The sequence below is a fragment of the Rhinopithecus bieti genome, unplaced genomic scaffold, assembly GCF_001698545.2.
Source record: "Rhinopithecus bieti isolate Rb0 unplaced genomic scaffold, ASM169854v2 scaffold_10356, whole genome shotgun sequence".
In the NCBI taxonomy this organism is placed as follows: domain Eukaryota; kingdom Metazoa; phylum Chordata; class Mammalia; order Primates; family Cercopithecidae; genus Rhinopithecus; species Rhinopithecus bieti.
The window spans coordinates 95,458-112,105 of record NW_016806422.1 but is presented as its reverse complement, the minus strand read 5'-3'; the positions used below and the strand labels follow the sequence as shown (position 1 = coordinate 112,105).

At 35.6% G+C, this 16,648-nt stretch overlaps 1 protein-coding gene across 1 annotated transcript in view; it reads right to left on the bottom strand.

Annotated features, from left to right (window-relative positions):
• The window catches only part of LOC108532435 (low-density lipoprotein receptor-related protein 1B-like), a 614,569-nt gene that overhangs the window by 521,177 nt on the left and 76,744 nt on the right, over positions 1-16,648 (bottom strand). Inside the window, 1 exon segment of the mRNA XM_017876508.1 lies at positions 7,893-8,055. Within this exon segment, the coding sequence (XP_017731997.1) occupies positions 7,893-8,055 (163 nt within the window).

Here is a 16,648-nt window from a genome sequence, read left to right as displayed (position 1 = left end):
AGAGTAAGAAAGCTTTCAGGCCACGCGAGACTCATTTTATAAGTGAAACAATGACTTACTGAATATTACCCAAGTGGTTTGGAAATGTTCATATAGCTTCCAAAAGTGCTGGAGAATATGACAGAATAAAACCTGCTATCAGTTTCCTAAACTATGTCTTTAAAAATAAAAACAGGGGTGTGCATGTGTTATCCAGAATGTTCCCACCCTAGCCTCTTATCGGTATTTTATAAAATGTTACAAAACAAAACAAAACCCTATCATTTGTCTTGAAAAGAGATTAGAAAATATTCCTCAGAAGAAGTTTAAACAACCTTGGCTAAAAGGAAATGGAGGAGATCTCTTAGAAGAGGAAATGAGATTTGGAACAAATAATATTTGTTCACATTTTGAACAGGCTTATCTATGTGAAACAAGATCCTTCACTGCCTGGGAAGAACAAAGAAAAGATAAAGAGCAGCAGATGACAAAAGATGGCCATAGGACAGTGGTGGCAATGGATGCTGTTACTCCATAATATGATTTTTCTTTCTTTATATTAGCCTGGTCCAAACTTCATGCTCATGTCCCTCTGCTTTTCACTTGTTAATGGTAAAAATTGTCTAATTCGAGGTGGTTGTCTTGTTTAGGTGGGCGTGTACTCCAGTTTCTGACCAAGAAGACATGAGAGAATGTCTGATTTGGGAGCTCTTGTACACTTAAGGAAGAAACAGTACTGTTTTTCAACTGAATATCGTGTTTCCGCACAGGATTCCTGGAACTTCAATAGATATCTTATTACCATAGAGGAATTAGCCTGAAAAGAATACACTAAAGATCACATTACAGAGCAAAGAAGTAGAAAAAAAAAAGGAACCCAGGTCCTTAATGATATTGTTAATCTACTAAAGTAACCAACCCTGGGACTGTCCTCAATGTAGATTTTTAAGTAAAGTGACAAATTCTTTCATCGTTTAGGCGGCATGTAGTTGTTTTTTCTGTCCCTTTACCTGTTCAAGTGGACAGCGTTAAACAGTGGGAATTCAGAGAAGAAATCCTTAGAGGTAGTGACTAGAAGATGGGAAAGGCATTGAACACTAGAAATAGAGCTGTGCGTTCAGTCATTGAGAGAGAAGTTTAACAGACTTTGAAAAGGTACAGAATAAAAAAGAAAGAAACAAAAAAAATGGCAAAGGGAGAAAGTAGAAATGTGGAATGTTTTTGCATTGTGTTGACTTTATGAATAATATGAGTCAAAGAGCACAGTGAGAGTCAAATTGATTTGCCTTCCATTTCCACTAAAGGATTCACTGCACACAAACCACTCCAAGTTCCCCTGCTGTATTCCCAGGCTAAGCACATTGTAATAGAAATATAATTTATAACTGAAAGAGACAGTAACCAACGGCAATACTAGCCATGAACTGCCACTTGAAGAAAGGTCTAGAGAAGAATTTGGAAAGAGGTTGAACCTTAACAAAAAAAGTAATTGATGAGAAGAATTTTAGTCATATATAAAACAGCTAACATGAATTTATACCTTTGAATGAGCCTTTGAATCACTAAGTTCAGTCCAAATTAGTGCAGACCAGGAAACACATACTTTCACACCCATGTGGTCTTGCCTATTCACATCAACAAATCCTGAAAGGAACTTGAATTTGGGAAATGATAAGGGATTACTTTCTTGGAGCTCTTAGCAAACTGGTCTGAGAGAGGCAGATAGCTGTTGCATAGTTAATTCATGAACTTAACTACCACCGGAAGTGTTACTCATCCAAAAAAAAAAAAGATAGGAGAGTCAAATAAGGAATTGGGATACATAAAAATATTTAGATATTTAATAGGATCTAGAGAGATGAAAGAAACAAAATGTTATATAATACCACCCACTGAATCTGTGGGTGATAGATAAAAAAGCATTGGTAGATTTTAGAATAACTAATACAAATTTATAAGCCTAGGGATGTTGTCCTTATGTTGCATGAATACCCATTGATTAAAAGGAGAAGTGGGCAAATAACCCCTTGATAATTCCCATCTTACGGGTGAATGCTGAGGTCAGCTAACCTGAGTACTGCTGCTGTGTGAGAACTAGGTTGTTTCAAACATATACTAATAACTCAAAATATCCTTTTACCAATTCATTTTGTTTATTAGCTTTTTTTTTTCCAAAGAAATTTTAAGTCACAGATATCTGAGAGAGAAGCTGCAACATTTCAATACATAACTCAGGAGAATTATTATTGGAGCTATTGGAATGTCTTCATTTTTCTCTGATTTTCCTCCTAAAGAAAAGAAATACACAAGAAAATTTGGAGGGAAACTAAGTTTATAGAAACAGATCTTTCCTGGAACAATGGGGATGTGCATCTGATTGTGGATAGCTAAGTCACAGCTGGTTAGAAGTAGTTAAGAAGTTAGGAAATCAACTTTTGTTACAGGGGGAGTTGCTTGTAGGTATGTGTAGGGGGCTGTTTACCCTTAAAAAAGCTAGGACTCACAATTTGCAACCTGTCAAAATATAAATAAGAATTTTAAAAGTTTAAGGCAGTCAAGAATCACAGATGAGGACACTACCTTCCAAGATGGATATATTTATGGGGAGAAAAAAGTACAAAGGGTCATATGTTTAAATGTTTTATGATGTTCAAACCCATTACAGCTTTAGGACCATCTTGGTCCTCGAAGTGATACATAGTGTTTGGGGGTGGGGAAGCTATCTCTATGTTTAATTTGTCCAAACATAGCCTGAGGCATTTAATAGCCAAACGTCTGTAACATTTTCACTTATTTCCTACTGCAAGTGCATTAGTTAGTGACAGTTTCAGCTTGGAACCTGTGCCTGCCCAGGGAGCGCCACCTAACAGAAATAGAAAACCTGCTAACTATCCCAAAGACCTTGCTACAAAATCCACTTCATTTGCTACCTTCCCAACTTCACGTAACAATCCAGATTAGAGTTTCATTAGTCAGTCCTACTCCCTGATAGCTGTTAACTTTAATTCAGTCTTTAATTTCTCAGTCATTATTAGCTTCAATAAGGATCCAAGTGGGTGATGGGAAAGGGTTTTTTAAACTATTCAATACTGTCAATCATTCTTGTGTGAATTTAACTTCTGAGATGAGCTTCACTCTCCCGTCTCCTGGCAGATGTCCTGTTCGTGTATAGAACAAAGACAACACCCTTCTCCCTTATTATTGACATGAGGTGATGGGTTCACAAATAAATCCTACAGATCACTCTGCTATTCACTCTGCCAGTCAAAAGATTTATCCTACATAGAAAAAAGGTATACAGTGTCCTTGGGAAATATTTAATTTCTGTTATTTTACTTAACAAAGGAGATCTTCCCCCTCCCTCAGTTTAGCCACCTCACATAATTCTTTTGAACTTGAGTGTTACTAATGGTACTCCAAGTCTCCCAAAATACATTTTCTCAAAATTTTAAATCCAACTTTGGTACCTTTACTAAAATATCTATTTACTTTTACTCTAATATTCTAATAATTATCACACCTAGACTTAATTATCTCCTCTTGTAGAATACTTTAGCAACAAGTTTACACTCATAGTGAGTTGCACTCTGTCTCAAGTCTAGGGTGATGATTTTACTTTAGTAGAGAGCTGAGGGCCACAGCTTAGGAACAAAATTGTAGACCAGCTCCACCCCTGACCTCAGTTACAATCCTCAATAGACCCCAGTACTAAATGGTTTAATATTGAAGCAGTGTCATGCTCAAAAATGCAGTTCCACAGACAAAAATAACTACAATAGAATTTTATTCTTTACTCTTATCTTTTGAAAGACCTTGAAAGTAATCCAAATATATCTTGCTTAACATCAATTGTTAGAATAAGGTTGTTCCTCTGTTATGTCTTCTGTGATGGTGTCCTCAAAGGACATGCTAACCCCAAATCTCGCACCTTGGCAGTTGAGGAAACAGCAGAAGCAGATGTCCCTTCTCCCCTGATGCAGGCCATCAACAAATTATCTGACCTTTCTCTGAAGTAGGTCATAAGAACCTCTTGTGAGAGGAGCCCACTCTATACCCGGAGGAAATGAGCTTCCATGTCTCTGAAAACATGGGGACACAGAGAAGAAACTGGAAACACAGCCCTCACTAAGTCTCCCCCAGTTGATTATCATTAGATTATACCCCTTTTTTTGAATCGTACTTCTCCACAGCTATCCATTTCATCAAATGTTCCATTAAACACACACACACACACAGGGTTTTCCATTACTTCAGATGTTCATTTCTAATAGCTCCTATGTCACATCAAATTTACAAATACCTTTGTATGCTTTTCTCTTATCAATACATCTTTTATTATAGGTGCCTCAGCCAGAGCGTAGCGATGGGTAAGAAAAAAGATCCCCCTCCATGTCCACATACCCATACTCAAAGGTACTCCATACTTTTCTCTTCCTACACCTTATATACCCTTCATCTTTATTTCTTCCTAGGCTACGCTTCATTTATTTTTTCTTATTTTCTCTCTTTTTTTTCTCAACACTTTATTACATAATAGATTTAATCTGTATGAAATTTTAGAAGGATTTGTAGTAGAAAGGACTGCGGCTGAAAAGAAAAAGGTCATCTTTGATGGGGTAGAATATTGGTCTCATTATTCTATTCATAATGGTATCATAAGTGTTGAAAGTATTAGTAATTATCATTGTGGTGAAATGAAGAAGAAACTTCACATATTCCACAACTCAAACTGTTAAAGTTCTTTATGTATTTGACCTTATCTAATCCTTTCAACAGCCCTGCAGGGCAGGGTTATCATAATGCACGTTTTTATGATAAGAAAACAAAGGCAGAAGAAATATCCAAAGTTACACAGCTGGTAACTGCTGGAGCCAGGATTTGATCTCAGTGAGACTGACTCCAGCATCAAGTTCTTAACCGTTAAAGAAGCAGAGACCTAATCACCATCTGACAGAAATGCAGTTTTTGATGTTGGTTGGAATATGATCTCTATGCTACCTGCCAACTCTAATGACTATAGAGAAATAATCTTGGAAACTTTTCCAAGGAACTATTGAAAGGAAATGTTGCTAAAAATTTTTGAAAGGAAGAAGAAAATTTCTAGAAGCATCTCTGGGAAATAGCCTGAATTAATGAGTCAATGTCCACATCTAAAATCTAAAAGAATTAAAACAAGGTTGACTTAAAATCTCTTCTTGGAAGATTGGGACTGGAGCTTGGCTCAAGTCATGATGAGAGTCCAGAGAAAGTTAGTAATCTGTATTCAAACCACGGAGAACTAAAAACAAAACAAAACAAAAAAGAACCAAAAAATTATATTTCTTCAATAGTCCTTAGCAACAAAAGAATAGGAGGTTGAGAAAAATGAAGTCACAAATGTGCCTAAGTGCCAGGTGCGGTGGTTCACACCTGTAATCCCAGTACTTCGGGAGGCCGAGGTGGGAGGATCACTTGAGGTCAAGAGTTTGAGACCAGCCTGGTCAACATGGTGAAATCCCACCTCTACTAAAAATACAAAAATTAGCCAGGCATGGTGGTGGGCACCTGTTACCCCAGCTATTTGGGAGGCTGAGGCAGGAGAATTGTTTGAACCCTGGAGGCAGAGGTTGCAGTGAGATGAAATTGTGCCACTGTACTCCAGCTTGGGCAATAGAACGAGACTCTGTCTCCAAAAAAAACAGTATGCTTAAGTAACAGGTACTTTCTCCAGGTAGCCTTTTTGGGGGTAAGGCAAATTTTTCTCCATTTTAAAACCTATGAAGGTTAAGTTTCTAGGAGTTAGGTCAGATTATGAATACATTCTGACACTTTTTGAACAGAAGTTATAATAGGCAAAGCCAAAGATGTATCATCCTGTAAAATTAGGAAAACCTAGGAGAAATTTTAGGGGCAGAACATTTCCCGTTTAGTAGGTCATGTGCAGTTTTTCTAACCAAAACCTATTCAAATTATTCTAGAGCAGGCCCAAATGTAGAAGTTAAAGAAAAAATCTTCTGTTCCGTTCTTAGATAGAATCACATCAATCCTAACTAAATTTCTGATATTAAGAGAAAGGTAGAATACATTTGAAAGTGTTCTGTGCCAACCAGGCCTGTATTTATAAAAAAAAAAAAAAAAAAGCCAAGCTTTTCCTTCTCTGATATCTATGACTCATGATTGAAAAACTGTGCTATAGAGACAGAACAAACTCAAACAAAAATTCCAAAGAACCTATTCTGATAAATGATACATGACAAAATTACATTTAAACAGTTACGAGACCCAAAGGAATCCAGCAGAGAATAAGAGAAAACGATGTGGGGGTTTTCTACTCTTAATTCCTTTGACAAAATGATAAAATATGGTTCTTTCATATAATGACAGGGAGAAATAGGAAACCTGAGAACATAAAATATATTGTTGTTCAGAAAGGGAGACGGTGTTCCCATATATTTCAGATTGGCAGTTTTATTTGAAAAGGGTCTCTGGATCTTTGTTTTTAAGAATGGGGAAGGATAAGAGCAGTAGAAAAATGGGGAAAACACAACAGCTTTATAGTTTCAACTCTTAACATTTGACAGACAAGACTGTCTAAAGGCTAATTTGAAATTCAGTTATCACATCCAGGGAAAACCATGCAAGCAAATATATTTCTAAACAGGATGCCAAAAGAATGTTGTTAGTGCGTTTGTAAATTTCCAATTCTTTCTTACTACCCTTATCCAACAACCCAAACAAATCAGTTTAAATACTTCTTTTCCTAATGTCTTTTGAAGCATCACTGCAGTCAGATTGAGTCAAGTAACCATCTGCTGCAAGTACAAATAGAACCACATTCAAGAATTATATTACACAGCCTTCCCAGCAAAGTTCTTACGTGCAAGCTGTTCTTGTCAAAATCAGAACTATTGTGATGATGCATCTTAATATTCAATCAGACTTTAAGTAACGAGTGACAAAAGTCCACATATGGATGACAGCTGTTTCTTCAGTAAATATTTTCCCATTTATTGAATGGGGGCTTATGGCAGTTTAGGATATGTTCCATCAGACATTTCAGCCTGAACTGCCTGAGGACGATTAAAACAATAACAAGGATAGCATTTCAATTTTCAAATCTTTGCTACAATTTACATCTTACAAAAAATAACAGCTCCTTCAAATAAAGTGGTACACTATGTGGTTAATTTGCAAGTATCCTTGTCCAATGGTGACTGCTGAAAGAACTGAGTTTTGCTCCTGCCTTCTAATAATACCACCATGTTTGTAAAATAAGAGCATAATTCCTGTATTGATTTTCTAATCATAGGAGCAAATATGATGGGAATGTAAACATTTTATGACTATATTTTTACAAATTATGAAATGTGGTAAAAAGGTTAATGAGCCTATTAGCTAAAGAATGTCAGAGGGTCTCTATTCAACCAATAAAGTAGTTCGAGAATTTGGGAGGTTAAAAAAAAGAAAGATGAATTCTGATGAGGAATTCATAACACTGTAATAATATTTGGGTTTACATATCAACAGTCACCGAACATAAAGAGAATCTGAACAAAGATATTCTTAATGTTTTACTAGTACCCGGGTAAACATATGTTGTGCCCCTTTTGTAAATCCTAAATATTATGCTGGATATAAGTATGTCAACAGTACATCCTTCAAGTAGCATCCTTGATGTTTGCTAACTACAAAGTTCCTTGTTAAGCATTAAAAAGTTTCCTCTCTTTAACCTAAAATATGCTTAACCTAAAATGTTAAGCTTCTGCCTGGTGAGTTATAGCCTTTTTTGCTTCCTGCGATACAGTTGTTAAAATCAACATTTTTAAAAAGTTTAAGTCTGTAGTCTTATTTTCCACAACAACACTTGTCATACTTCAATCTTTTCTTTTTAAATGCAAACTTTTTTAGAACAAACACTATAAAGAATTTCTTACCCTGCTATTGGATCTACTGCTATTGCTTTAGGATTGTGAAGCTCCAGATCAATCAGGGTGATACATACAGAACCGTTGTAATTACATACAAAGATCCGGTCACTGACATGGTCCACAAAATAGAGATTTCGGGTGAGCCAGTCAATCGCCATTTGTTGAACATCTGAAAAACACATACACGAGATCATTGAATCACAGATGCAACCTAGTATCATGATCCAAAAATAACATAAGTGTTTCCAAACCATCATAGAGGACATTTCAAAAGTATAGACATTTTTTTTATGAAAAGAAACTGCAAAGTCTCTTGCTATGCCAAAATATGACTTAATAATTATGTAAAATAATGACTACATCTTGGTACCTTTCTTCTTGCTATCTGAAGACTGAAGATGACCTAGATACAAGGATAAACAGTTTCCACATTTTAAAATATAGGTATTTAGAATAGAATCTCTTACTTTTTGTATTTGTCCAAATTGGTTCACTCGATGGAAGGAACAGAACTGATTCAAAAACACAGCTAAACTCTGTAGTAGTGAGGAATGAATACCTTTTGTGAGTGTAAGGCAAATCCTTGTTTTCTGATTCCCTTTTATTAAAAGAAGGAAAGGGTGGAGAAGATAGAAAAGGATATCTGTAAGATTCCTTTGTTTGAAAAAATATCCAAAACTTGGAAATAAAGCAAATGGAGGGGTGATAGTTTCTTTCAATGGCATACTTAGAAATTGTAAAAAAGGCTTGTTCAAGGTTTGATTAATTCATTCTCTAGAAGAGTGCTGCCCAACAGCACTTTCTACAGTGGTGATAAGAAAAGAAAAATAGCTAAGAGCAGTCTGGGATATGTGAGGTATTCAAAATTAATCAGGCTCAGAGAGACGTGAGTATGGGATTTCAGCTATACCTTCTACACCCGAGCCCAAGGGCAGCTGTTTAAAGGCATTTCAGTTCTGACTAGCTGTCTCACTCATTATCTTCATGTTTCTGGAACTTGTGATACAAAGAAGGATGTATAGCCAATCAATAACTTATGTTACTTTAATGTAAATTCTTAGTAAACAAGTTAGGAATGGCCTCTTCTTTCCCTTTAAAAACCTACTTGTAACTACTGCTAATAGGAGTATACATCCAGAGCCAATTGAATCTGTACTACTGGGTTGCAATTCTCAAGCTTGGCCCAAGTAAACTTTCTACTTAGATTAATTTGGCCTCAGCTTCTTCCTTTTAGGTCAACAATAAAAATATTCCTATTTATGCTGTCCAATAAAGTAACCACTAGCCAAATTTAACATGTGGCTACTATGACTGGAAAACTGAATTTTTATCATATCTAATTTTAATTAATTGGAATTTAAATTTAAATGACATAGGTACCTAGTGGCTACTGTCAGGGCTCAGAAAAAAATATCCCAAAATATATGCTGCTTTGGACTTCAGACTGCAAAGCACCTGGGGAGCAGCCAATGCAGGGATGGGTTTTCTCTGAAGTTCTTTTATCTGACATAGGGAAGTTCCTTCAGAAGAAAAAAGAGAAGAGAAGAGAGAAGAGAGGAGAAAAGAGGAGAGGAGAGGAGAATAAAAGAAAAATCTGTCATAAACCCACTCCCTATAATCTCATCAGACCGGAAAGATAAAGTCAGAGGAAAAGAGGCTGAAGGTCAACACATCACCTCTTTTGCTGAGGACTGCTACCTGAGAGAATCTGCATATCAAGACAGCCTTTATTCTCCATGCATTTCCTCCCCTCAACCTCCCATAACCTGTCACCACCTCAAATCCATGCCTTTATTGTTTTCTGTAGCTTAGGATACTATATTAACTTCAGTCATCCGCTCTTTTTTGGAGTCATATACTTTGTGGAACCCCAGTGAGTATGCATGTAATAAACTGACACCCCTTTTCTCCTGTTGATATGTCTGCTGTCCAGTTTATTCCAGACTGAAAGTACAGAATCTTCACAGGACAGAAGCAAAGTTCCTTTCACCCCTACACTATTCTTGATACTGCAGCTCTAGAAGAATGTATCTGTCTTTGACTTATCTTTTGATCAGACATACACTGAAATTACATGTTAATTTGTAGATACTTCTCTGATAAAAAGGATAAACTCAAAGGCTAGGATTTTATTGCCCTGTGAGGCATTAAACATTTATATGCCTAACCTATGAATCTCATTTAAATATTATTTTTCATCAAAATGCCTATAAATACCCAATTCCTCTAATGAGGTTAGACCAGCAGTACTGGCATTATTCCCTCAATAATGCCATAAGTAATTTTCTGATCTATGTTCATTCTAGATTTTCATTATAGTCATATTTTTAACTTTTGAAAATTATACTTTGATACTTCCTTGCTTGAACTTAAAATTAAACTATGATTCACTGACTAAACAGAGTGACAAGGTTATGAACAGGCTACTCCAAAATATGGCACTTTGGCATATTGAAGGAATTTGAGAAACAGCAGGTGCAAGAAGCACTTCCTAACTTTCCCCTTTCCTCTGAAGGTCAGAGAAAGAGCAGATGCTGCAAAAACTCTCTAACCTTCCCCTTCTCCCCTGGAGTAGGTCATAAGATCCTCATGTAAGAGGTGACCTCCCTACCTCCAGAGGAAAGAAATATTCTTATTTCCAAAGATGGTGGGAACCAGAATTCTGAACAAATGGGAGACGCTAAATGATCCATTTATTATTCTTAGCTCTTAACCATGCCCTATCACATTCTCTCAGTAACTTTCCACTCTTCATCATACCTAGTATGAAAACACTCAGGCTCAACCATCTCTTTGGGTGTTCATTTCCTTATGAATGCTTCTGTGTCACATAAAACTTCTATTAATTAAATGTGTGTATTTTTCTCTTGTTAATCTGTTTTTTGTTAGTCTAATTGGCATGGCGCCAGCTGGAGAACTTAAAATGAGTAAAATTATATATTTTCTCCCCTGTAAGAGTTTCCTTCTGCAATCTCAGCCTAAACATTTTGCCTACTCTATGCCTCAATATACTTCCTCAGTAACATGCTGCTTCAGTGAATGATGTTCTCTCAATAGAAGACTAACATAGATGTATGTGTCAGCATTATCATTTGTAAGGGTGTGTTGTCAAAACAAGGTAGAAAAGGCAGCAACTTTGTGGGAATGGCTGTCATCTCCTACAAGGATAAGAAGAAAGAAGATATTGCAATTAATTGGATAGAGATTTTCAGGCTATTAATAGTTTTATTCCTAAATTATACAGTCTTTATAAAATCATAAATATTCAAGGATTTCCCAAGCAAAAGAAACTTTTGTTTTTTCAACCAGTCCATTAACCAGGACTTTTTTAAAAGTGTGAATTATTTATCTGTCTTGAGAAATGTGGAATGTATGGCTTGCTTTGTTTTGAGTCTTTTGTATTATTATATCAGCTAGAGCTCAGAACTCACTGTTTCAAATGTCATTTCAAATACCTTGGGTTCAGATAAAGTATGTGCCAGAGTCCATTCAATGACCCATCTCTCAAGCTGGGCATGCAGTTGCTTTAGTCTATACAATTGTAATTTCAGACAAAAGAGCTGTTTGACAGCCTTCATACCTTCTCTCAACTCTTTATCATTTCAGAAAGATTTTCTGCTACTGAAACAATAGATATTGTTAACAACCAAGCAACTCTGAAGCATTGAGACCTCACTACAGAACTTAATAATAAGCCAAACACTTAGTAACTATGGGGAATTGGCTTTCTCATTTTATAGTTGAAGTGTGTGCTTTTAATTTGATTTGTATTAGAATTAGAGAGTTGAGGCAATTAGACAAAGAGTTCAAGCAAGTAAGCCAATAAATAAATACATTAGATGGATGAATGGATAGATAAATTTGACCAAATTTAATAAGCACTTAAAGGTGTTCCAAATTACAGGAAGCTTTTTTTCAACTGGCCCAGAAATTAGAATTTTTTAAAGTCTAAATTATATATCTGTCTTCAGAAATCAGAAAATGATTTGAACATTTTAGGAGTGATGTGAATTTCCTAAAGTATTGAGTATTTTACCTTAATGCTGCTGAAGTATAACAAAGTTCATAGGAGATGACTGAAAATAACCATAATCATTTCATGACATTACTAAAATATCTCAAAATGTAAGGCCCTTGTTTCTTTACTGTTACTGGAACAACATTTTAAATATTTTCTTCTTACTATATTTTTTTAGTTGCTGCTTATTCCTTTTTTCAACCAAAAGTCACCTGGATTTTGTTCTCATTGTTCCTTTGAAGTGGCTCTTATTTTGATTACTGAAAATTCCTTCATTGTCAAAAGTTACTGAGAACTTTTCTGCTCTATTTCGATAACATCTGAAAATATTGACCACTCACCTTCTGAAATATAGATAACTCTAAATATCAACATTGGCAAAATTAGAAGAATAAAATAATAAAAATATTTTGAAACTTGTAAAGTAATACATAAATATAAGCCACTTGTTATTTGTTTTAAAACTTGTTATTTGTCAGGTTTAAAAACTTAAAATTTGCACCCAGTAATAATTAATGAGAATGAAACATTTAGAAAAGAGTTCAAAAAATGAATAGTCATGATGATAACTCATAATTGGCTATAAAATGATTCATCACATTTTTTGTTATAAGGCAAATAATTACCAGAATTGGTGAACGTAGAGCTGAAACATTTTAAAGTCAAAAAATAACAGACGCTGGCAAGGTTGCAGAGGAAAGGGAACACTTATACATTGTTGATGTGATTGTAAATTAGTTCAACCATTGTGGAAAGCAGTATGGCAATTCCTCAAAGAGCTAAAAGCAGAGCTACCATTTAACCCAGCAATCTCATTACTGTGTATATACCCAGAGGAATATAAATCATTCTATCATAAAGACACAAGCACATGAATGTTCAACACAGCACTATAAGCACTATTCACAATAGGAAAGACATGGAATCAACCTAAATGCTCATCAGTGACTGATTGGATAAAGAAAACGTGGTGCACATATACCATGGAATACTATGCAGCCATAAAAAAGAATGTGATGTCATTTGCAGGCATATGAATGGAGCTGGAGATTATTAGCAAACTAAGACAGGAACGGAACTCAAAACACTGCATGTTCTTATGTATTAGTAGAAGCTAAATGATGAGAACTCATGAACACAAAGAAGGGAACAATAGGCACTGGGGTCTACTTGAGGGTGAAGTGTGGGAGGAGGGAGAGGAGTAGAAGAGACAACTTTTGGGTAATGGGCAATGAAATAATCTGTACAACAAACCCCTGTAATACAAGTTTACCTATGTAACAAACCTGCACTTGTACCCCGAACCTAAAATAAAAGTTAAAAAAAAAACCCACAAAATTGAGAAAGTCAAATCTTGCTTAAAAAAAAAAAAGGTAAATAAAAGGAATTGGTGCATGTCTTTTTTATGTCATTCTGAACCATTGTCTAAGATGGTCATCCAAGGATTAGTTCATTCTCCTGGGGAATATACCTTTGTTTGACTTACAATTTCAAGCAAATATTGCTTAGGTCTCATTCTCTATGGATTTAATTTGTAGATGAATGCATTAAAAATATTTTTCTCCAATAGAGATGCAAATGATTTCCATCAGGTAGAAAAGATAACTGCAAAGCTTATACTTTTATTGTCCAGTACAATATTGACTGGTTTTATCTGTAAATTTGCAATCTTATATCAGTACTTTTTCTTTCATCGATTATAAATATTTCAACCTCTTCCATTCTACTTTGAAACAGTTTTGCCATCCTGCTGGTTCTCTTGTTTATGAGCTAAATGATTGCTTGACATACACTTTGTATATATTTGCGTAAGTCATGTTTTTAACTTTTTGAAAATTATACACTGGCAATTGTCAGTACTTGATTTCTTCTTTGTTTTCTATATTGATTTTCTGCCAACCAGAAATGGCAAATTTAAATGTCTACAAGGATAAGAATGAGAACATAAATAGGCTAAATTTATTAATCAGGACTGTGGCAAATCTAGATGATGGCCAGAAAGTATACACCTACCTAAAAAAGGCAGCCTTAACTTCAGCACTTGTTTTGATCTAGAGATGCTTCATTGCTTCGAAGAACTTCAAAACATGATTTCCAGATTTCAGTTGAAATCTCTCAATTTTTCAATGTTATAAACTAATTTTTAAAATTTATAAAGCATTTTATGTATTCAACCAAACCTATCTGCAACCATAGTGAACCAAGGGCCACTAGTGTGATGACACCATGGCGAAGAAAATACCGTATATCATTTGGTTCAGCTTAGTCCTCTAATTAAACATGTTTTTGAGGTTACTAACATCAATAAGAGTAGTTGTCCTTATGTTAAATAAAAAAAATACCAAGATTCCAAAGTGGTAAGGCAATTAAATCAGATAACAAATGTTAAAAATTCAGGATAGTGATATCCAGTAGATTTTTCAAAAATATTAGTTATCTCCCAGAGGGAACAAAAAGACTGCCCTTTAATTTATATCTTTGTGACTGCTTGTGATGTATCACCAGCCCATCTTACAATTCAAGGTATCTCACACCTTGAACTGTTCTTGTGGTAGTAAGTCTCATGAGATCTGATGGATTTATAAATGGGAGTTCCTCTGCTCAAGCCTCTTGCCTGCCACCATGTAAGACATAATTTTGATCCTCATTTGCCTTCTGCCATGATTGTGAGGCCTTTCCAACTGTATGAAACTTTGAGTCAATTAAACCTCTTTCCTTTATAAATTATCGCATGTACTAGAGAATATTACAGTACTAAAGCAATACATTAATAAGATATGCAGTAGTTGTGATAATTTAAAAATATGCCCACACAATTCTTTGATACTCCTCCTTTTAAGAGATGAAGTTTAATTCTCCACCTGAAGGTGGGCTGTTCATCGTTATTCTACTGAACTGAATATGGAAGAGATGATGGAGTATGATTTTTGAGGGTAAGTCATAAAAGGCATTGTAACTTCCATTCAGTTCTCTCTCTTTGGATCACTCACTCTGGTGGAAGCCACCTGCCATGCTATGGGGGCACTCAAGCAGCTCTATATGGTCTATACTGCAAGGAACTGAGGTTTCCTATCAGCAGCCACAAGCGTGAGCCTGGAAGTCTGTCTTCTAGCTCCAGTTAGGATACCAGATGCCTGCAGTTCTGGGTAACATCTTGATTGCAACCTCATGAGAGTCTCTATAACAGAACCACCTCACTAAGCCACTCCTGAATTTCTGACCCATGGAAACTAAAAGATAATAATCTTTGCTGTTTTTAAAGTCAGCAAGCCTTCGAATAATCTATGCAGCAAAAGATACCAGAGTAGTCAAATCCCTCCAACTTTTAAAGATGAATTTTGTTAGCTTCCCACCATTTGGCTATTATTTTCTGACCAACATTTAAACAAGACTGCCTACATCAATAACTGTTTTGGATTCCTGAAATTATCCATCGTGCAGCTCTAATGCTGAAAACACAGAGGATAATTCATAAATGAACCCTGAGAAATTTAAAGACACACTTTCTTGAAAATGTCTGCTCTATTTTATCAAAGTGTGATTCTGTGCTAAAACTACTGCACTGGGGCACAACCAAGGCCTGGATCCCTTATATTTTTCCATTCCCAAGAAGGGCAGCATCAGATAGGACTAGTGTTATGAAGAAAATAAAACAGAAAAATGTCAGAGAGTGGCTGTTTCAGGAAGCCATCCTGAGAGGGATGATATTTGAACTGAGCTCTGACAAGAAGATGCTAGCTATGTGGAATTTGGGGGGTAAGGCCTACCAAACAGAAATTGGCATTTTCTGAAAATGAGAAGCAGGGGTGAAAGGGGCTATTTTGCAGCTAAAATGAGAATGAATGAGAAAATATGAGGTAGCAAAGATAGGCAGGGATCTGTAAGCTATAGTCAGGGGATGGATTTTGGATTGTGAAACCAAGGAATGACTTTATTTTCAATGTGATTTTTATTTCTATCATACAGTAAATGTGCATGATTTAAAAAGCCAAACACTCCATCAAGGCTTATGATAAAAAACAGCAGTGTCCACTCCACTCCTCTCCATTCTCTTCCAAATGTTTTGGCTATGTGAATTGCATTTACTTTCATAATTCTCTATAAGATGTTTCTATTAGTTTTTTACTTTCTGCTATATAAGACTAGAAACTTACTATTTACACCCCTCCACACTCATGCACACATACACACATATATATTCATACTTTTTCTCCCCTCATCTTCTCACAATCTAATTTTTAGTTAAATTAATATTCAGTCTTTATATAATTACGACTATATACATTTTTGTTGATAGGTGAGAAAGTAGTTTAGTATTACTACACTTCCTTCCTTGAACAAGTTTTGGGTTATTTTTAGAGTTAGAGTTAACTGCCTTGTGTTTCAGCTTTTCTTTTTGTTAGAATTTATTGCTGCATAATTCTACAAAAGAACTACAAAACTCCTCCCCAAATGGAAAATCAGTATTCTATTCAGTTTTTTTATTGTTGCTGTTATTCACGTTTGACATCATTCCTGTTGCCTACCATACTCCTGTTCCAAACTGCAATGGTTTACTCCTTAGCCATGGTTTGGGGGCTTCCGTTTATTGGTCATGAAACTTACTGCTTCTGAAATTAAACTCCCTGTTTTCTGCCGAAGTAGTTGATATGGCGTGGATGTATCACCAGCCCATCTTACAATTCAAGGTATCTCACACCTTGAACTGTTCTTGTGGTAGTAAGTCTCATGAGATCTGATGGAT